At 57.4% G+C, this 20647-nt stretch overlaps 1 protein-coding gene and 1 long non-coding RNA gene across 8 annotated transcripts in view; one reads left to right on the forward strand and one right to left on the reverse strand.

Annotated features, from left to right (window-relative positions):
- Positions 1 to 20582, reverse strand: part of LLGL2 (LLGL scribble cell polarity complex component 2) — a 34028-nt gene extending 13446 nt beyond the window's left edge. For 5 of the 6 annotated variants that reach the window (XM_059380076.1, XM_059380075.1, XM_059380074.1 and 2 more), the window contains exons 1-2: positions 20475 to 20582; positions 8732 to 8826 (exon numbers count right to left, since the gene is read on the reverse strand). In XM_059380076.1, coding sequence (XP_059236059.1) covers positions 8732 to 8806 — 75 coding nt within the window. In that variant the 5' untranslated portion in view covers positions 8807 to 8826; positions 20475 to 20582. Of the gene's footprint in view, positions 1 to 8731; positions 8827 to 9031; positions 9116 to 20474 lie in introns of those variants that run through there. The other variant, XM_059380072.1, reaches the window with a different exon arrangement.
- On the forward strand, positions 9198 to 16280 carry LOC132004027 (uncharacterized). 2 transcript variants are annotated; one of them, XR_009400408.1, is made up of 4 exons: positions 9198 to 9419; positions 11400 to 11538; positions 12559 to 12886; positions 14367 to 16280. It is a non-coding gene; the product is annotated as an uncharacterized LOC132004027 (long non-coding RNA). The 2 variants fall into 2 exon arrangements; XR_009400409.1 differs by having other exon boundaries at positions 12702 to 12886.
- Positions 20583 to 20647: the final 65 nt, after the last annotated feature.

Below are 20647 nucleotides of genomic sequence, written 5' to 3' on the forward strand. Positions count from 1 at the left end.
AAAAATCACCCGTGCCCCCACGACTGAAGTGACCCTTGGTGTCTGTGAGTCTTTCTTGTGTTGTGACCATACACTGGTGTGTCTACACTTAACACAGAGAGTGGACTGGGGTGGTGCCCCACAGCTGTGTGCATACGCACAGAGCTACGTAGCCTGTCTGCCCGCCTGCAGCCAGCCCAAGTCATCCAAAGCACCGAAGTGACTTTTAAATGGCTGTGGAGGGGCACCTGCGGGGCTCAGTCTGTTACACGTCTGACTCTTAATGTTGGCACGGGTCTCGATCCCAAGATCGCCCTGTGTGGGGCTCTGCACTCAGTGGGCCGTCTGCTTGGGATTCTCTCTCCCTCCTTCTCCCTTTGCCCCACCCCCAACCCCCTGCACAAGTGCTGGATCTCCCTCTCAAATAAATAATCTTAAAAAAAAAAAAAAAACCCAAAAAACAGGAAACAAAAAACAGACAGCTAAGGAATGTTCCCTATGTCCAGGCACCCAAACCCGCTAGGCTTTTGTTGGTGAGCACTTCCTGTTTCTATAGGGCTCACCACCACCAGCTGCATTGATGACCTTCCTCGGACCCCTCCTATCTTTGCCTACAACTCACTATTTCCTTAGGTAGGTGCCCCAGGAGTGGAATTACAGGCTTAAAAAGTATGGATGTATATACGACAGACTTGGACTGATAAACCATCTTCGGGGAGGTTTTTTGTTGTTCTCACGTAGCGCTCCCTGCCCCCTGCCTCCCACTCCAGGGGATACGGAACGTGTAGGGCTAGATCAGAGCACGGCAAAGGATGCCAGCCAGATGCTTTACATTTTTTTTTTTTTTTTTTTTAAAGCAATGGAGACTCGGGGCGCCTGGGTGGCTCAGTCGTTAAGCGTCTGCCTTTGGTTCAGGTCATGATCCCAGGTCCTGGGATCGAGCCCTGAATCGGGCTCTCTGCTCAGGGGGAAGCCTGATTCTCTCTCTCCCACTCCCCCTGCTTGTGTTCTCTCTCTCGCTGTGTCTCTCTCGGTCAAATAATAAATAAAAGGCTTTAAAAGCAAAAACAAAAACAAAAAAGCAATGGAGGCTCTGCCCTGCAGAAAGAAGGTTGCACCAGTGAGGCGGCTCTCCGTAGGCCCAGGGCCCCCCTCTGGGCTTCCCCTGGCTGTCCCATCAGGTCCAAAGGAGCAGAAAGAGAGAAGTCCTGGTGACAGTGGGCACACCAGTTTAGCAAACCCAACTGCTGGCTGCTGGCCTGTCCCATCCAGTCCAGTGGCTCATGGAAGGCGGCCCTGAGGTGGGGTCAGCCGAGGAGGGGAGTTCCAGAGACAGCTAATCTGGGGACACATGGCTGTAGCAGCCCCCCCTTCCCTGGCTCTTTGCCAGGAACTAGTCTGCCCTACAAATGGCTATACCTAGACGGGACAGACTGGAGAGGAGGAGTGACCCAGCAGGAGCCCCCCTGGCCAGCCCAGGTCCCCGTTCAGCTATGTAAAAAATGCAGCGCCTGGAAAAGCCTTGGGGAGATAGCACAGTGTCTGGAATGTAAACATTTCCCAGGAAAAGGAGGGCAGGGCACGTGATGGTGCATGTGGGGACCAGCTCCCCCAGGGCCCTCGGGTAGGCCTCGGCCGGCCTCAGGTTGCTGGAGCCTCGGCCAAGTCAGCAGCCAGGGCCCAAGAAAAGGTTCCTGGGATGGTGGCATTTTTCTCTCACCCCAGTTAGGAGCAGAGTGGGGGTGAAAAGCCTCTGGAATTTGGAGGAGTCTGGGGAAAATGTCCTGCAGGAAGGAGCCCTGTGCCCAGGGGGAGACGCATGCCTTGGGCCACCCAGTGTGGCAGCCATGAGCTGTGTAGAGATACTGAGCCCCTGCGGTGTGGCCACCAAGGAATGGAAATTTTAATTTAATTTTAATTAACTTAGCTTTAAGAATGGCTGCCCAGTTCAGTCGCTGGAAAACTTTCCAGGTATGCTGCTGGATCCCAAAGGCACAGGGGCTGGAGTCAGGCAGACCACACCGTGACTCTCCCTTTCCAGCCGCACACCTTCCAGCTCTAACTACAGATTATGTAGCTCCACAGAAAGGTCTGTGTCTGAATTGAAATACGCTGTAAATGTGAAATAACACTTAGCATTTCAAAGATTCTGTATTAAGGCGGGGACCGGGGGGAGGGGGCACCCGGGTGGCTCAGATGGTTAAGTAGCTCCGGCTCTGGTCATGATCTCCAGGTCCTAGGATGGAGCCCGGCATGGGGCTCCCAACTCATGGGAACTTCTCCTCTCTCTGCCTCTCCCCCTGCCTGCGCTCTCTCTCAAATGAATAAATAAAATCTTTTTTTTTTTTTTTTTTAAGATTTTATTTGAGCGAGAGAAAGGGGGAGAGAGAGAGAGAGAACACGCTTGAGGAGGGGGAGCGGCAGGCAGAGGGAGAAGCAGGCTCCTGCCAAGCAAGGAGGCTGATGCGGGGTTTGATCCCTGGACCCTGGGATCATGACTTGAGCCAAAGGCAGACGTTTAACCCACTGAGCCACCCAGGCACCCTGAATAAATAAAATCTTAAAATACAAAACAAAACATACAAAACACCTAGAAAACCCTCATTAATTTCTAATGACTACATGTGCAAACAGTAATATTTTAGATACATTAGATTAAACAAAGATATAATATCAAAGTTAACGTCACCCACCTAAAAAATGTAATGAAGCTGCTAGAATATTTTACATTATATATGTGTCCCATAGTCTAGTCCTTTCGGGCTAAGGCACTGCCCTAGACAATTCTGCCTCAGGACAAAGTCAAACCAAAGAGAACCAGCCTGCGGCTTTGTTTCTCCGTCAGGCTCTCAGGCCACCCAGTCTACCAACCCCCTGGCGGGGAGTTCTCCGAACATCCGCCCCAATCGCTCCCATTACAGGCTGGCCTCTTTCGTCTGCTCTGGAGGAGACAAAAGCTGGGCCTATCCTTCAATCTCTGGTACTTACTCCTTACTTCCTTCAGGGTCCTGGGGACACTGCCACCACCCCTGACTCTCACCTCCACCTTCTTTCTCACAGGCTGGAAAGAACAGGGACTGAGGCCCACTAGGCTCTGAATCGCCCTCTCTGCCACTTAAAATGCCTTGGCACACGGGGGAGTTCCTCTGCCTCTCTGAGCCTCACTTCCATCCGATCACTGGGCGGACCCCAATGACTGCACTGCACCAGAGGCACAGGCTTGATTGAAAGCAAACCTCTAGACCATGGTCAGGCTCAGCGGGAAGGCTCAGCTCACCCCCCGGAGCACACGGGCCTTGTCCCACACAGCCTGCTTGCCTTCTGAAGGTCTCCATCATTCCCTTGTACCCTCCAGGCATCTGTGCCAGGGGACCACGGCTCCTTCCAGAACAAAAGGAGGGGAGGAAATGCCATGCTGCCCTTACCTGGTCAGGGACCAAGAGAGTGGGTTCAAATGTAGTTAGTGTGGTGACAGGGGATCCCCCAGGTCTGGGGAGCTTGGGGAGGAGAGGCGGACATGCAAATAAAGCCCACAAATCCCCAAGTGAGGCAGTTACGATCCAACAGGAGGCCTGAAACCTGCCTACAGACGGAGGGAAGAGGTGTGTTACAAGTTACAAGAGGACTGGGGGTTAGGCTGGGAATGGGGAAGGAAAGGGACAGAGGTCAACGGGGGAGGAGCCAGAAACCCAGAGCAGCGTGGAGAAGCAGTAAGGTTCTACAGGGCACGTCTGGCCTGTGCTCCAGTGGTAGCTGTCCTCCCAACCTCAGATGTCCTCCCCTTCCTTGGCTGTCCCATCCCCCAACTTCTAACAGCCTTTAAAGACTCAGTCCCCTCACTGGACATGGGGCCCAGGAAGTGGGATCGGTCCCAGCGGCTCCCTCCTGTGGGACTTCCAAGGCGTACTGCAGTCCCAGATCATCCCTCCACCAGGATAGGGAGTGGGGCAGGGGCTCGGCTAGGAGAGCAGAGCTCTCTCCAGTTCAGAGGGAGGGAGGCTGGTTGCCAATGCCTGAACCCCCTCCCCCCACCCCCGCACTGGGGCCAGCCTCCCCTTCCTCCTGAGCTCAGCATCCAGCCTACCTGGCCCTGCCCCAGCCCTGCTACCTGGCTCAGGTGACCTCTGCCAAGGGAGGAGAGAACAACAAACTCTTTTGACAGGAACTGGGAAAGGAGAGATTTGCAGGAGCCGCCGAGCTGCAACATTAGCCTGGTGCGGGAAAGAAAGCCCTGTCTGTTTCACGCTGGCTCCCGGACCCCACTGCAGGTTCTCGGAAGGGAGACAGTGGGGGCCCTTCAGCTTGCCCTCAGCGGGGGAGGATGCTGGCCACGAGCCAGGGCTGAGGAGTCCCTGGCCCTTGTTGGGGGGCTGGAAGGAGGGCTGCCTGGGGCTGCAGGGGGCACGCCCAGCTGCTGGGATGGGTGGCACTGCCCTGTACTGGGTGTGGTCAGCTCAGATTCCCGGTGGTGGCAGCAACCTGGCCCTTCCTGTGTGGCTGTCACCTGACACCAGGGGACCAGCCACAAAAAAGCCAAGACAAAGCAACCTGGTCCTGGACAGGGGTGGCCAGTCAGGAACACACTGTTTGTTCGGCGGGGGGCGGGGGACTGGGGGTGAGAGGAGTGTGGGCAGGCCAGGCAGGAAGGGCCCAGAGCCTTTATCAGCTGGCTGGTTTTACCAGGGGAGGGAGTGGCCGCCAGGGATTTCCAAGGAAGGAGTTTTACCGTGGCACGAGTTTCTGTCCCCTTGAAATCACTCCCTCTCCACTGAGATGTCCAGTGGGCTCCACAGTCCCCTCATCTGGGCCCCAGTGGCTCAGGAGACTCCCTCACAGGCAAGGAAACTGAGGTTAGGGAGGGGACATCGCCACCCTCCCAGCACGGCTGGTGGGGAAATGGGACTGGCGCCACCCCACCCCCCCATATGCTCTGGCTGCTTGAGCCCTGGAGGCCTCAGTTTTCTCACCCACAGAATGGGACTGACACTTGGCTGTGAGGTGCCACGAGGCGAGGTGAGGCACCAATTGTGTGCCAGGTGCCATTCGAAGCGATTTAATCGACTGGACGCAGAGACCAGGCACCCGTTTCACAGATGAGGAAACTGCAGAGCGGAGAGGCTCCGTAACGTGTCGCAGTCATGCAGTGGACAAGCGGCACAGCTGGTACCTGGCCCCAGGCCACGTGGCTCCTCCTCATGGCACTACTTGGACCCCTTGTCTGTTTGGCGGAGGGTTCAGGGAATCAATCTGTCTACAGACACGGCTTCTTCCCGGGGACCACCGGTCCAGTCTGGACACTGCTTTACCAACTGTGGGCACCGTCAGCGGGCCGACCTTCACCTGCGTGCGAACGACACCTGCGCGGACAGGCCACCCGAGGCTCACAGCGCCAGCTCTGCATATCCTGCTGTCTGCAAAGACCACGGGTTCCAAGGCTCCCCAAACACAAACCTGAGGCCAGATAATGCCCACAGAGCTGTGCTCTGAATCGGCCTTTCAACTTAGTTCTTAACTCACGTAATCCTCACACCAACTCTCTGGAGTAGCTCCTGTACCATCTTTTTTAACCCCCAAGATTTTATTTATTTGTCAGAGAGAGAGAGAAAGACCGAGAGAGAGCACACAAGCAGGGGGAGCAGCAGGCAGAGGGAGAAGGAGGCTCCCCGCCGAGCAGGGAGCCCCATGTGGGACTCGATCCTAGGACCCTGGGATCATGACTCAGGCTGAAGGCAGACGCTTCACTGACTGAGCCACCCAGGTGTCCCTGCTTCTATCATCTTGTGGAGACACGTGACTTGCCAAGGTCACCCAGCTGGTGAACCTCGGCAGTCAGGTCTGGGGTTGGCACCACTAACCAACCCCTGGGCCGAACTCCCTATCAATGGAGGTCATCACTGTTGCTCTTCTGTCCAAATCAAGCTCACCACCTTCCCTTTCACCCGCTCCTCAGCCTCCCAGGGCTTCTCCCTCTCCAAGGCTTGGCACCATGACGTGCCCAGGATGGAGCCCCCCAAGTCATGCCAGACACCCACCTCGCATCCTTACCCCTCCTTACTCCTACATCCCTACCCAACACAAGGCCTCATGCCCTAAATAGTTCTCTAATCCAGTGGTCCTCAGCCAGGGGCCACCGGGCAGCATCTAGAGACATTTCTGGTTGTACGTCTTGGGGACCCAGGGCCAGGGATGTCACTAAACGTCCTCTTGTCACTAAACGTCCTCTCCACGTGGCCAGCCCCAAACGTCAGCAGTGAGAAGGTTGAGAAACCCTGTTCTCTAAATGCTCTCCCTGCATCTCACCGTCTGGGCCTCATCCAGTCACTGCAATGCTCCCCTTAAAAATAATTAAATGGGGGCATCTGGGTCGCTTAAGCATCTGCCTTCAGGCTCAGGTCATGATCCCAGGGTTCTGGGATTAAGTCCCAGGCTCCCCGCTCTTGTGTTCCCTCTCTCATTGTCTCTCTCTCAAACAAATAAATAAATAAATAAAATCTTTTTTTTTTTTTTTTAAGATTTTATTTATTTATTTGACAGAGAGAAATCACAAGTAGGCAGAGAGGCAGGCAGAGAGAGAGAGAGAGGAGAAAGCAGGCTCCCTGCCGAGCAGAGAGCCCGATGCGGGACTCGATCCCAGGACCCTGAGATCATGACCTGAGCCGAAGGCAGCGGCTTAACCACTGAGCCACCCAGGCGCCCATAAATAAAATCTTTTTAAAAAGACCAATTTAAAGGAAAAAAAGAAAGAAGCTTATCTTCCAAACTGTGAATGGGATCGCGCACTCCCCTGCTCAAAACGCACCACAGCGATGGGTGGTCAGTGAGGCCCCAGACGTCCAGGTTCCAGGCTCCCTCAACCTGACACCAGGAAGCAGAGGGAGGGGGGCCCGCGGAGGAGGAGGGGCTGGCCTGGGTGGGATCACCCAGGTTTCTAAATATTCCAGGATCTGGTCTCATCCCTCATCCCAACCCTTCAGGCTCCACGTTCACTTGGTGTCCAGATGAGACCAACCCTACCCACCTCCCTTCCCTCCCTTCGGCTCCCAGGAAGTGGCCTTTCAGACCATCGGCCCCCTCCCACCTTCTGGACTATAAAAGTCCTGGAGGGCAAAGATCTTATCTGAGATCGCACAGCCCCCGCCCCAGCTGGTCTTCCAGGAGCTGCACAGGAATGGAAGGAGGAAGGAATTCCAGGAGCCTCCCCTCCCCCTCCCCCCAGCCAGGCCTGGCGGTGGGGCAGCCAAGTTTGGGGGCCGCCCGTTGCAGGGCATGGGGGGTGAGCGGAGTCCTCTGTCCCAGCCCCACCCCAGCCCCACCCCGCTGCACAGTTGGAACTTGGGGCGGGGGTTCCTCCCTCTGCTGAGCCTGTCTATCCGGTTTCTACTGGAATTGGCCACCTTTTGGGGGTGTGAGATCTCTCGGTGTCAGCAGGGGCAATGAAGGCACACAGGGGTCACCCCTGCCCCCAGGAGGGTGCTGAGGTTCTCAGACCAGCACCCACAGTCCCCGAGATCTCCCATTCCTAACAGCTGTACCCCATTTCCCAAGGTCCCAAAACCCTGCCCACAGCTTCCTTCTGCCAGTGGGAGGAGGTGCTCACTCAGGGACGCCCCCCACCCCAACTGGCCAGTGGCCTCAGCAAAGCTCCAGGGCCACACCTGCCACCATCAAACCAGAGGAAAACAGCAGGGTGCCTCCACACCCCTCAGACAAGCCCCTGGGTGTCTCTCCCTGAGAGGCCGCCCCCATTCCCCCCCAGCCCCCGCTCCCAGAAGGGCAGCTAGTGCTCCTGGACCGCACGTTAACTGTACAATCCCTGTAACATGCCGACACCATGGAGGCCAGGCACCAGGTCACCTGGCGTCTGAGTGGCCAAGCTGGAGGGGAAGCCTTGTCCCTCAGCATGTCCTGGGGGGGCGGGTGTCCCTGGGCATCCTGGCACTCTGCTTCCCGCAGGCCACCTTCCGGGGCGGAGGGAAGCTTGGACATGCGGGCCGGGCCTAGATCAAAGCGGACCTAAGCAAGGCTAATTACCCCGAAACGGGCAGATTGCTAGGTGGCTGCGGAGCTAATAAAGCACGGAGCGCCCCTGTTTATAGGCCAGCTCCGCCTGCTCGCGCCCCGGCCGCCAGGAGGAAGTCTTGTGGAGCTTTGGGGCCCTCCCTGCAATCTCGGGTGGCAGGGTGCTCTGGCTTCGGGGGGCCTTAGGAGCAGGTCTGGGGTTGGGGGAGCCAAAGGCCAGCCTTGGCACACAGTCTCGGGCACCTCTCCCCCACTCACCCAGGCGTAGAGCCTGCCACAAGAGTGCCCCAGGAATCACTGTGGCCTGCCGGCAGGGAGAGCGGTATTTTCCTGTAGGGGCGATGTGAGGAGAAAGGGGACAGCCATGGGCTGTGGCCACTGCCTCAGAGACCGGGCATCACGGGAACACTACTACACCTGGCAGGGTTCAGCCTCCTTCACAGCCCCATGAGGACGTAGGATGTTTGAGCCTTATTTTACAGGTGGGGAAACTGAGGCTGGAAGAGGCAGAGTGATCTGCAGAGGTCACACAGCCAGTGAGACTTGGGACACGGAGTCCCGACGCCTGGGGATCCCACTGCCCTCTTCCAGGAAAGCCTGCCAACCAGACCCCATTTCCAGGGTCGGGTGCCGTGAGCCGGCAGCGCCCGGGGAGCACCCCGTGCAGGTGAAGGCCGCCTGAGTGCCCCAGCCCCAGCCCATGGAGGGTGGCCAATGCGGTGCTTCCCCTTACCTTGTTAAACTGGAAAAGGTCCCGCTTGAGCCTCTCCCGTGCAGGGTCATGTCCTGACCTCAGGAACCGCCTCATGGTGCACAGCGCAAAGCCCCCTAGAGAAAGAGAAGCGGCTACTGACCACCAGTGAGAGGCGGCCACGCAGCTCTGGCCCCAGCACCCACGCTGGCTCCGAGGCACCAAGGGCTTGGCCCAGCCCAGCTGCTCTCCCCAAGCCCGGCAGCAGCTTCTCTGTCCGCCCTCTCGTGCGCCCTCGCTCCACCTGCAAAGGACAGTCCAGAACCCCAGGGATGTCTACACCTGGAGGTCCAAGGCTGACCCAAGCTCTAACACTTGTTCTGGGCCACTGCAGCCTTATAAAGCCAGCGGGAGAAGCTGGAGGAGGAAGCCATTTCGCCCGGCTTTATAGGAACAGAGGCCCTGAGGTTAATGAGCTTAATTGTTAACCTGTTTTCTGAAAAACCATAAAACCCCAGCTAAACAGAAAGGGAAACTTCACCAGCCTCTCTCTCCAGAGCCCAACTGGGAGGCAGAAATGCAAAGGCTGTCTACCTGGTCTCCCAGACCAGAACCACACCGGTGGGGGGCTGGGGGTTGGCAGAGGTCTCTGGGGTCGGCACCCCCAGGCACACTCTTCCTGCTGACTGCGAGGAAGGCTCTCTCATCACAGTTGTCGGAGCCTGAGCAGGTGAGGAGCAGAGCGCAGGGTCAGAGGGCACTGGCCCAGGCCAGCCCACGCCGGGGACCCGCGGTGGAACTGGGTCCACCCCACGCGACTACTGGGCTTTCCGGAGCTGCAGCTCTAGCCCTGGGCTTCCTGGCCAGCCCCCTGCCCCCATCTCCGGCTAACCGGGTCCCAGCTCCCCTGGGCTCTGCTGGACGCACTGGATAGGGAGACCCCCTCTCCCATGGGCCTAAGTGGAGTCTTATCAGGAAAAGAAATCCGCTCCCAATCAAGAAACCAGCTCAAGGCCCAAAGCCCATCTGCCCAAACCATCTGAATGTAGAATGCTTTCCCAACCCAAGGGGAACTATTTCTGGATCATCCTTGGGGGAAGGGAGAAGGATCATCTTCACTTCAGCTTCCGGCCAGCAGCAGCTCGGCCTCCCACTGACCACGGGACACCAGGGCTTGTCCTCAGAAACACAGGGACCCAGGGTAGCTGGACTCCTTGAAGAGACTAAATGGACCCGGGCACACCCCAGAGGAGCTTACTCGGGGCTAGGGCAGAGTGCCCTGCCAGGGAGGCATCAGGCTGGGGTGCGGGTTTGGGGGAGCACCTGGCCCCTGCCATGGTGGATGTCCCAGGGGAGGTGTCTGAGACCTGAAAGATGCCCTTTATTTCTGGCTTCTTGTGAGGTGACAAAAACTAGCCATCAGGCTAGGGTTCTGCATATGAATGGACCCTGTGTGGTCCAAGACTGGGGCTCCCTCCAAGGGACTAGATGGCAGAGGGGGGCCATCTAGGTGGTGGTGGTGGCCTCTGGCAGAACCACCAAGGGCTGGCCATGACAGAAGGGGTCACCCCACTTGGCAGAGACACACTGGGGGCAATCCAAGCACCACCCCAGCTGGGAGCAGGTGGAGACCAGCCCCCCAGAGTGCCATCACCTTCTGGGGACACTGAAAAGACCCTCACTTGCAGGAGGGGGTGGGGCAGATGCAAGAGATTTGTGCCCTTCCATTCTGGGGGAGCCGGAGCAGCCTGGGGAGCCCCATTTCCCTCTGGATCGGCAGGTAGTCAGGAACCTGCTGGCTGCCTACCTGACCCGGGGTCCCCAAGCAGGTCAGAGAACACAGGGAAGCCTGGGAGGCTCTGGGGACTGGGAGTGACAACAGCCCTAGGCCGGCAGCAGCGACCTGGGGCTCCCAGACAAACAGCTGAGCTGTGGACTCGCATTCCAGCTGTGGGGGAGGGCGGCACAGGCCGAAGCTCATAAATCCGCAGCTCGGCTCCCGCTCCGCGGGCGCCCACTCTCCCTTCCTGGGCCGAGGTCACTGGGTCAGAAGTCAGAGGAAGCTGGGAGTGCTGCCTTGGAGGAGAGGGGCCTGCCGACTCCAGGGACAGGGTGATCTCAAGAACCCACAAGGGCTTGCGGGTGACACGGTGCGGGCGGGCGGGCGGGAGGCAGACGGGCGTGGAGACTGGCTGGAGGCGGTAGGCACCCCACCCACCCAAATGCCCCTCAGAGCGTCGGCTGCATACCAGGCACTACCCCAGACCCGGACGTCATACTTTTACTACTTTTTGTTTTTTTTTTAAGATTTTATTTATTTATCAGACAGAGATCACAAGTAGGCAGAGAGGCAGGCAGAGAGGGGGAAGCAGGCTCCCCGCTGAGCAGAGAGCCTGGGGCTGGATCCCAGGACCCTGAGACCCTGACCGGAGCCAAAGGCAGAGGCCCCAACCCACTGAACCACCCAGGCACCCCTACTTTTACCACTTTTTAAACATTTTGCCCGAGTAATCCTGCTCACTGTTTAAAAAAAGAAAGGGGAGAAAAAAAAAGAAAGAAGACAATCCCAAGGAGAAAATCCTCCCTAAATCCCACGACTCAGGAGTAGGCACAGTGGGATGTCTGGACACCCCCTGCCCCCTCCTGCCTTCGCACTTCTATACAGGGGACACCTAAACCCGGTCCTGGATGTTTGTTCGCCCTCCACCAGCCTCCCTGGACGTCCAGTGGAAGATCTCCACTTGGCAGACCAGGAAATGAAGACCACAGAGGCTGGGTAACTCTTCCAAGGTCACCGAGGAGAAACGGGCAGAACTTGGATTTGGCCCCAGGTCTGCTGAACTCCGAATGTAAGGACCCGGGGAGGCAGGGCAGGGTGGCGAGGACAGGCCAGAGGGTGCCTAATCACAGCCCTGCAAGAGAAAGGCCAGGGCGCACGCAGGCCTTCAGCTCAGAGCCAACCAAGCGGTTCCGGGCCTGGGGCCTGGTCACTGCTGGTGACGTGCTGCTGAGGTGCCACCTACTCCACAGAGGGCTGGGACCACAAGGGCACGGGAATGGGGGTGGGTGAGGGAACCAGGACCAAGACAGGCAGCCACGGCACCTCTTCCTCACTCTCGCCAACCCCTCACTGTTGCTCCCAACACAGAAATAACTGCCCAGGTCCAGGCGTCAAAAGTGCCAACCCCTCTTGAAGGGGAGCAGGTCTGGGACTCACCAGACTCCCTCCAGGCAAACCCTCAGCTCCACAGACCCCAGCTAAGTGGGTTCTCCAGAGAGAAGCTCCAGAAACCCGGACCTGGAGCTCCCCGGGGTGGAACAGATCCTACCCCCTCTCCTGGGGGTGGGAAATGGGGTGTGAGGGGTTGTAAGGGAAAGAGCCGGGGCTTGGGAACAACCACTGGGCTCAACCACCACAGCTCAGTTCCGCCCAGCTGGGTGGCCTCCCAAGGCAGCTGCTCAAGGCCCAGCGAGCTCGTCTGTACAGGGGGACGCACGGGTCTGCTGGCAAGAGTGGGAGCCATGCCAGGTGCCTGGCACGGAGCAGGCACGGTCCTAGGACTGGGACACAACAGCGGAAAAAGATAGGCAAGGGCCTTTTTTTCACCAAGCTGACATCTCGCAGGGCGTGCGTGTGATGACTCACAAGTACAGAAATCAGTCAGCAGAACGGGCTCGGAGAGAGCAGGCCCAGCAAGGAAACGGAGGAAGGGGCCAATCCAGAGTGACCAGGGTGTGGCTGGAAGGATTCAGGGAACATTCCTGGGTCTGGGTCTATGGGTCTGCTGTTCCTTTGCTGGAATGCTTTTCCTCCAGATACCCACTGGCTTGCTCGCTCTCACCTCTACTCAAATGTCCCTTCTTCCTAGTGCCCGGCTTTGCTTCGGTCCTTAGCACTGGTCACGGCGCCAGCAGTCGTCTCCTTACTAATCTTGTTTATTACCCGGGCACCCCGCCCCAAGGACAGGCCTTCCCGTTCTTACTCAGGAGTTTTGCCCCCGTTTCACTGAAGCATCCCTGCTGAATGAATGAACAGAGCCAGAAGCGAAGCCTCCACCCAGACCTGAACGATAGGAAGTGGTCGGCCGCGGAAGACTGGGGGCAGGGCCCGTCAGGGGAAACGGAACAAACTTGCCTCTTCCAGGAGGATGACAACAAGCCCAGGGGCGAGTGCAGGCGACAGGAGAGATGCAGTGGGTCAGTAAGGGGGCCCCAGGGGCCACAGCAGATGGCCTCAGGCCCAGTTCACTGGGGGCCCACTGACAGTGCTGGGCGGGGCCTGCCTCGGTCTGCTCTCCCCTCTCCTACTCCATTGCCCCCTCTGCTCAGGGCCGCCCATCCGCTCAACCCCCACCCCGGGCCCCTTCTGCTAGTCTCTGAGCTTTCATCTGAAATAAGCCTCTGCCCCTCATGCAACCCACCAGAAATCATCTTCTAAAGAGCATTCTCTTTCTTCACCTGTCCTGATCACTTTCCCCCTCCTCCCTCCGTGCTCGACCACACCTTATGCTAAAATGGTCCCTAAAACCACCACGGACAAGGGCACCCATCTAGCTCCTCGAATGTTCTCCCCAGCGTTGCTGTGCTGGTCATTAAGGTATCAGGGAAAATCAGAAGCAACCCAAGTGGCCCGCAACAGGAGCTGCTGAAGCACACGCAGGGTCATGACTGAAGGCAGACAGTCATTAAAAGGGCAGAAGACGATGGACGTAGAACCCTACATAGAACCCTGAAGTCAGGTAGACTCCATGAAAAATATTTAAGTAAGCAGACACCACACTGGCAGGGTTATGGGATTAGTGGAGATTTTTTTCTTCTTTTGGTTTATCTGCCTCCCAGGCAGGGGAGATAAGAGGATCACATGGGAGAAGGGGTGAAGGCCCAGGCGGTGGCCAGGGGTGAGGGTGGCCCTACGCTCAGAGGCAGTCCTGTTGGAGGATGGCTCCTACTCTCTGGGGGGCTGGGCTGCCCTCCAGCCATGGTAACCTGAACAGGGGAGAAGCCTGCCCCCTGGACACCAGATGGGTGCAGAGGCAGGGAAGGGACAGGTGGGTGGGACCAGCAGCCTGACCTTGGGCTTCAGGGTCCCAGCACCTGGGGTAGGGACACTACTACAGTATAGGCTGTGCCCAACCGGGATGCCAAGAAGTGTCTGAGGCAATGTTACTGGAAACGCTGACCAGAGCGTGACCTCTGAGAGGCAGCTTCTTTTCTTTCTTTCTTTTTTTTTTTTTTTTAAAGATTTTATTTACTTATTTGACAGACAGAGATCACAAGTAGGCAGAGAGTCAGGCAGAGAGAGAGGAAGGGAAGTAGGCTCCCCGCTGAGCAAAGAGCCCCATGCGGGGCTTGATCCCAGGACCCTGTGGGATCATGACCTGAGCTGAAGGCAGAGGCTTTAACCCACTGAGCCACCCAGGAGCCCCTGAGAGGCAGCTTCTTAAGAAGAAACAACTTCTCCATCCCCTGGGCTCCCAAAGACCGCCCAACGAGTCTCGGTTCCTGCCTGTCCCACCCTCTGTCCTGGACAGGACCAAACTCTGAGCAGCCCTCCACACTCTGCCCTCTGTTCCCTTGGGTATGGGCACTCAGGGTCTAGGGCTGGTCCATGTGAGACTTGTCGGCCAATGGCGTGTGCGCCTGTGTGTGTCCTGACGCTTATCAATTTTCTACACAGGTCTGTGCCTCGTGTGGGGAACTAGCCTGTGTGTTCCCTGTGGGAGGCTGACCCGGTGATTCCCTGCCCTTCTCGCTGCTCGGATCACCCAACACGGCCACCAGCCATGAATCCTGCAGGAGTCTCAGACGGGTGTCCCCACTCCAACACCTGCCCTGGAAAAGACGGGCGAGCTGTCTACTTGATGAATTCCCACCCTGGACCCACCGTGGAGATGTGCCTAGACCCTGCTCTCCAACACCCCTCCCCCGCCCCACCCCACATCTCGGGAGCTCGGTCAAGAGACCAGCAGAGGCAGCGACAAATCCAGTGTTGGCGCAGGCCGGTCCCGACCCCCTTCTCTAAGCAGCAGATCTGATGGTGCCGTGGGGAGGAAAAAGGCGGGTCCTAGCCCAGGCGGCTCACCCCACATGGGTACCGTTTGTCCAAGCTCTCGTCCCCTGTCCCCTTCGTCTGGGCTCCCCACAGCCGCTGCAGAGGCTGCCCTCCTCTCCCGACACCCTGTGTGAGGCCTGTGTGTGGCTGGGTCCCTCCGTCTGAGAGGTGTGAGTACACCCCTGAGCCTCCCACCGAGGGGAGCGGTGGGGCAGGACTCTGACGGGTGAAGGCGGCTGCGGACCCCTCCCGCATCTTGTTCCTGCTGACTCACAATGCCCAAGGTTGCTTTGCGAGCGCCCATGCCACCCCGGGAAACCCAACCTCCCAGGGGCACCAGACAGGGCCCTGGCCAACAGCTTGGCGACCAACCGGCTGAAAGCACGCGGGACTAGGTAGGAGGTGGGACTTTGAGAGAGCATCCAGTGAGAAGGCAGGAACCAGAAGGTTGTCACTGCCATTAGATAATAAAAAGGATGAGACTTGGGGCACCAGGTGGCTCAGTCAGTTAAGGGTCTGCCTTTGGCTCAGGTCATGATCTCGGAGTTCTGGAATCAAGCCCTGCATCGGGCTCCCTGCTCCGCAGCGAGTCTGCTTCTCCCTCTGCCTCTGCCCAGGCACACCCCCCCATCGCCACTCATGCTCTCCCTCTCAAATAAATAAATAAAATCTTTAAAAACAAAACAAAAAGGACTGAGACCAAACTATGGCCAGATGCCACTTGAAGTACTTTATCCTCAGCATCTCATGTAATTTTACTAGTTATGAAATGACAGATTTGGAGAGCTATTAAGCCCAAGCAGCGAGTAAGTCCGAGCCCTGGTCTGAACTCCAGCCTGATGGGAAGACCCTGTGTCTCCCCAGTTCAGGCCTCTCTCTCAGGACAAAGGGGCTGGTCAGCAGCAGTCCAGATGGGACAACCTGGGTCAACAGCCACAGCCTGACTTCACCCTCCCTGGCGGAGCCCAGATCAGTGTCGTGTCCCGCCCTAAGGAGCCACAAGCCAGTCCCACAACCTGGGAGGGCCCTCCGCCACACCCAAGGCTCCTTCTGCAGGGTTTCCTCCCAAGGCCCCTGAGGATGGAGGGGAGGCAGGGAGTAGAAATGCGTGCATTCCCTGAACACATCCCCATTCTGGGGGCCTCAGTCCCTTATATGCAACCCAACGACAGACTCTCTCCAGGGAAGCCACAGATTGGATAATGGCCGAGCCTAAAGAGCAAAGCCATTCCACAGAGGAGGTGGCCAGCTTGCCTGGGGGGGGCGGGGGGGGGTAGGCTGCCCGGCCCGTCCTATCAGGCCCTATCCACAGCCTCCTACTTGCCTCAAAACTTGAACAGCTGACCCAAGGAGCTTCCAAAGGATGTCAGGTCCAGGGGAAAGGGACCATGCCTGTCTGGTCCATGGTTGTACCCCAGTGCTTAGTGCCCTGACACTCGAGAGACGCGCGTGTTCTTTGAAGAACTCCCTCACTTCCTGCAAGTCTGTGTTCAGATGTGGCCCTTCTTGCTGAGGTCACCCTCATCGCCTTCTCAGGCTGCAACCCGCCTCCCACCCCAAGCCCCTACTTTGTTCTTATACTTATAGAACTCGAATCACCTTTTCACACTTCTATTACTTATGCTCGCTTCCTGTTACTCACACTCCCCACTCTTTAGAACAGGAGTCCTGGTGCGGCAGGAGGAACCAGCGGGTACTCACCGCATGACTGAGGGAACAGCCAGGACTAACCAGAGATCAACGAGGCAAAGGTCTTCTGCAGTTGGGAACCGCTGACCCCAAAGAGCACTGGGCTGGGGCTCCTTGGGGAACTTCCCCACCTTGTTCTCAAGTCTCAGGTCAAGCCCAGGGTCAGGTAGACATCATGCCTGGCATCCTGCTGGGGCTACCTTTGTGGGCCCCGCCTCAGACTAAGGCTCCAGGACACCCAGCTCGGCAGCAAGAAGGATCCAAGAATAATATTAGTTACTAGACTCAGGTAGTCCTGTGCCCAGATGTCCCTCTCCACAAACGCTGGGAACACTGAGTCAGGTGTCTTGAGAGAAGGCTCTAGTCTCTGCTGAATTCCTTCAGGGTAGAGTCAGGTACCTAGAGCTGTCCCCACGCCCAGAGGAGCCTCTCCTTACTCAAGAATTCACTGTGGTTCCTGGGAAGGGGAAGGAGCAGGGTGACTCTCCAAAGTACCCGTTCCCTCCGAGAAGCAGGGTGGGGAGGGGAGGTCACCTCCAAGGAAACTGGGCACAGCCCCATGGTGCCAGGGCACAGGGAGAGGAGGGTGTCCTGGGGAACTCCGCGAGCCAAGGCTAAAGAGCAAGCAGGACTGACGGCCCCACTGGGGGACGCCCCCTCCTGCCCCATACCCTGCTTCTCCCTGAAAACTGCTCCTGGGTAGGGGAAAACAAAGTTGCCGAACAGACTTGGCATGCCTCGACCCAGGAGGAGCCCTGATAGTGGTATCGCCTGAGTGAGATAAGAAAGCCTCTCTGAGCTGAGTACTCAGAATAAGTCCAGGCGGCCGCGCTGCTCACAGGAGCCAGCCCAACAGCAGGGACCATGGGCCTCTTGGGCCTCCACTCAGGTGTCTCAACAGCTGCCCCTGGCACTTCTAGAAGGACCAGGAAAGTTGAGGAATCCTTCAGGAAACTCCGTGCTCCTGGAGACTCTTGCCCGGGACGCTCAATGTCTCCACTGGGTAGCCAAGGAGTCCCAGACCGATGGCAGAGGCTCCACGATTTCCAGTTCCATGGACCACTTTCTCTATGGGGTGCAGGGTGCACGGGCGCCTGGGGCCAGGAACTCCTGGTAGGGGAGGATGCCTCTTCCCTAAATGAGGTCGAAAGAAAGCACTATGGAATCCCCAGAAAGGCTCCCTAATGGCAACAGAGCAGCACAAGAATGTGATCCCTCCACCCCCAACAGGGTACAGAATGCAGGCAGCCAAGCCCTCTGCTGAGCAAAAGCTGAGTAGATTAGATTATATACCCCCTTCCTCCCAGGAAAGGCCCCCAGCTAGGGTCTGGCCACCAGGTCTCACTCCTGGCTCTACCAAGGAGCAGGGCAGGTACCAAGGGACACTTGGTAGAGGCCACTGTCCTATACCTCTGCCTCCCTAGTTTCAAGGAAAAATATTTGCATTTTAAAAGGTCTGACATCCAGAGGCTTTCAAAAATGAGGGCCTCTCGGGTGACTTCTGGACAAAGAAGCCAAATCCCCCTGCAACCCAGCAGGCATGTCCAAAAGGCTTAGGTGTCTGCCCAAAGCTCCCCAAGTGAGGCTTTTTATGCTTTACGGAGCACGTTAAGCAGCTCATCCACCCCCGATGGCTGCTCTATGCCAGACCACACGTGTTCCTGACATTTTTTCCCCCATTCTCCTGTCAACAAGGCTCCCTGAGGCTTGGCATGCTAGTTAGGTGACTGAGCCAAGATCATGCAGCAAGAAGAAATCAGCAAGACATGATTCAGAGCTAAACCTGTTACCTGGAAGGACACTAAAAAACTTAACACCACGTTTGAAGAAAAAGACGGAGAGGCAAGGAGTTTTGCCTCTTCATACTTTCTAAAACATTTCACGTTTCCCGCTATGGGCTCCTGTTGCCTTTTTAATTTTTTACACTAATGGGGTCAGCTGGAATTATGGGCCTTTCCCTTCTTTCAATGCAACTGTATTAAAAAATAGCTAAATGCTCAATTATTAAGTTATTAAAATGATATTATTCTGCCACCAAAGGGGCACTCTGCGGACTCAAAGAAGAGTAGGGATGCAGACTGACCTCAGATGCTGGAAACACCGTCCAGTGCCCTCCCTCACCCCCCACCCCCCGGCCAAGAGATTGGCCTTGTCTAACTTTGGAGTAGTAGTCAGAGCCTCCAGAGCTGACTTTGCTTCTTGACTGCCACAGGTGAACACTGTGGGCAGATCACTTAAGAAAAACAAATCTAGGGGCACCTGGGTGGCTCAGTGCATTAAGCCTCTGCCTTTGGCTCAGGTCATGATCTCAGGGTCCTGGGATTGAGCCCTACATCGGGCTCTCTGCTCAGCAGCCTGCTTCCCCCCCACCCCCACCCCCGCCTGCCTGTCTGCCTACTTGTGATCTGTCAAATAAATAAATAAAATTTTTAAAAAAAGAAAGAATAAAAGAAAACCAAATCTAGGGGCACCTGGGTGGATCAGTGGGTTAAAGCCTCTGCCTTCAGCTCAGGTCATGATCCCAGGGTCCTGGATCAAGCCCCACATCAGGTTCTCTGCTTAGCAGGGAGCTGCTTCCTCCCCTCTCTGCCTGCCTCTCTGCCTACTTGTGATCTCTCTCTCTGTCTAAATAAATAAATAAAACTTTTTAAAAAGAAAAAGAAAACCAAATCTAGGGTGCCTGGCTGGCTCAGTTGGTTGAGCACCAGACTCCTGATTTTGGCTTAGGTCTTGATCTCAGGGTCCTAGGATGGAGCCCCAAGTGGCAGGCTCTGGACTCAGCAAGAAATCTGCTGGAGGCTTTCTCTCCCTCTGCCCCTCCCCCTGCGTAGTGCTGGGGTGCTCTCTCTCTCAAATAAATAAATAAATCTTAAAAAGAAGGAAGGAAAGAAGGAAGGAAGGAAGACAGATCTGAATGCTCTGCCCATAAGGTAAGTAAGGAGGACCATCTCTCCCAGAACCCTTCCCATGCCTCAGCTCTGGAAGACCCAGCCCATCTTCCTCAAAAGCCCTTCTGACCGGGGCTTCCCCTGGGGCTAGGCCACAGCTATTCCTTAGCGCTGCTCTGTTCCTCCCACCTGGGGTTTTCTGTCGCCCTGACACACTCATTTCCTTCCAGCTCCTCTCCCTGCTCACAATCCTTCAGCAGCCGGACAGGGCTCTATATTGTAAACTCTGCAGAGGGGCACTGAGTCCAAGCCCTGCCCCCTCACTCCAAGCTCACCTGCTCTCAGGTGAGAGGACGAGGGGGCCACACCGCGGTTCTCCTGGGTATGGTCCGTTCTCCCCACAGCTAAAGCTCAGTGTGTCTACAAACTGCCCAGCAGGGGCAAACCAAGAGCAAACTTTGCACGCTTTCTTTGGCAAGACGGTATTTTTCACTCCTCACCAAGTCCTAACGTATCACAGCGCAACTCCACCCCCGTCGTCGTGGAAAACGTACTGATCTCCATACCTTCCCCTAAAGGTGTCCAAGGCAGCCAGAAGCGGAGAGAAGCCCAGACCGAAGTCCCTCCCGCGGGCTTCCTGCGTCCGGGGATTAGGAGGCACAAAGGGCCGGCAGGGAGCGGGCCCAGATGGTAGGGGCAGGGACTAAGCTGGCGAGGTAACGTGCTGCGGCCGCTGCTCGCACAGAGCCGGCTACCTGAGACGCGCGTCGCCAGCCTCCGGGGCCAGGCGCCTTGCACGTGGGGCCCAAGGAGCCGGGATCCCACCCCCGCTCGCGGTGACCTCCGGCACTCAGCCCGGCTGGGCACTTGTTTCCCGGTTTGCCAAAACCAACTCTATTAGGCAAACCCGGAGCTCAAATTCAGTAAAGGCGGGCAGATCCGCCAGAGAGAAGTTCCGAGCCGCACTTCCTACAGGTGTCCTTCGCCCAGACAAACCGACCCACGGCATCCAGGGCAAGGCGCGCGGACCCGGGCACAGCTCTTCCCGCCCCGCCCGCGGACGCAGGGGTCTCGGCCTTCCCCCGCCTTCCCGCCCCGAGTGGAGGGCGCCCCGAGGGGGCGGACCCGGCTGGGTGTTTCCGCGCCCGCGCCTCACCTGGAACCCCAGGCCGGCCCCCGCCCGAGGCCTCGGCGTCCCACCGCACCGGCCGCCGGCTCCGCTCACTCCGCCGCCGGCCCACGGGCTGCTGGGCGGCCGTCTCCTTCCTGCTCACCTCCGGCGCGGCGAGCAGGGGGCGGAGCCGCTGCTATTTACATAAAGGGCGAGCC

The sequence above is a fragment of the Mustela nigripes genome, chromosome 16 (genome assembly GCF_022355385.1).
Source record: "Mustela nigripes isolate SB6536 chromosome 16, MUSNIG.SB6536, whole genome shotgun sequence".
Taxonomy (NCBI): domain Eukaryota; kingdom Metazoa; phylum Chordata; class Mammalia; order Carnivora; family Mustelidae; genus Mustela; species Mustela nigripes.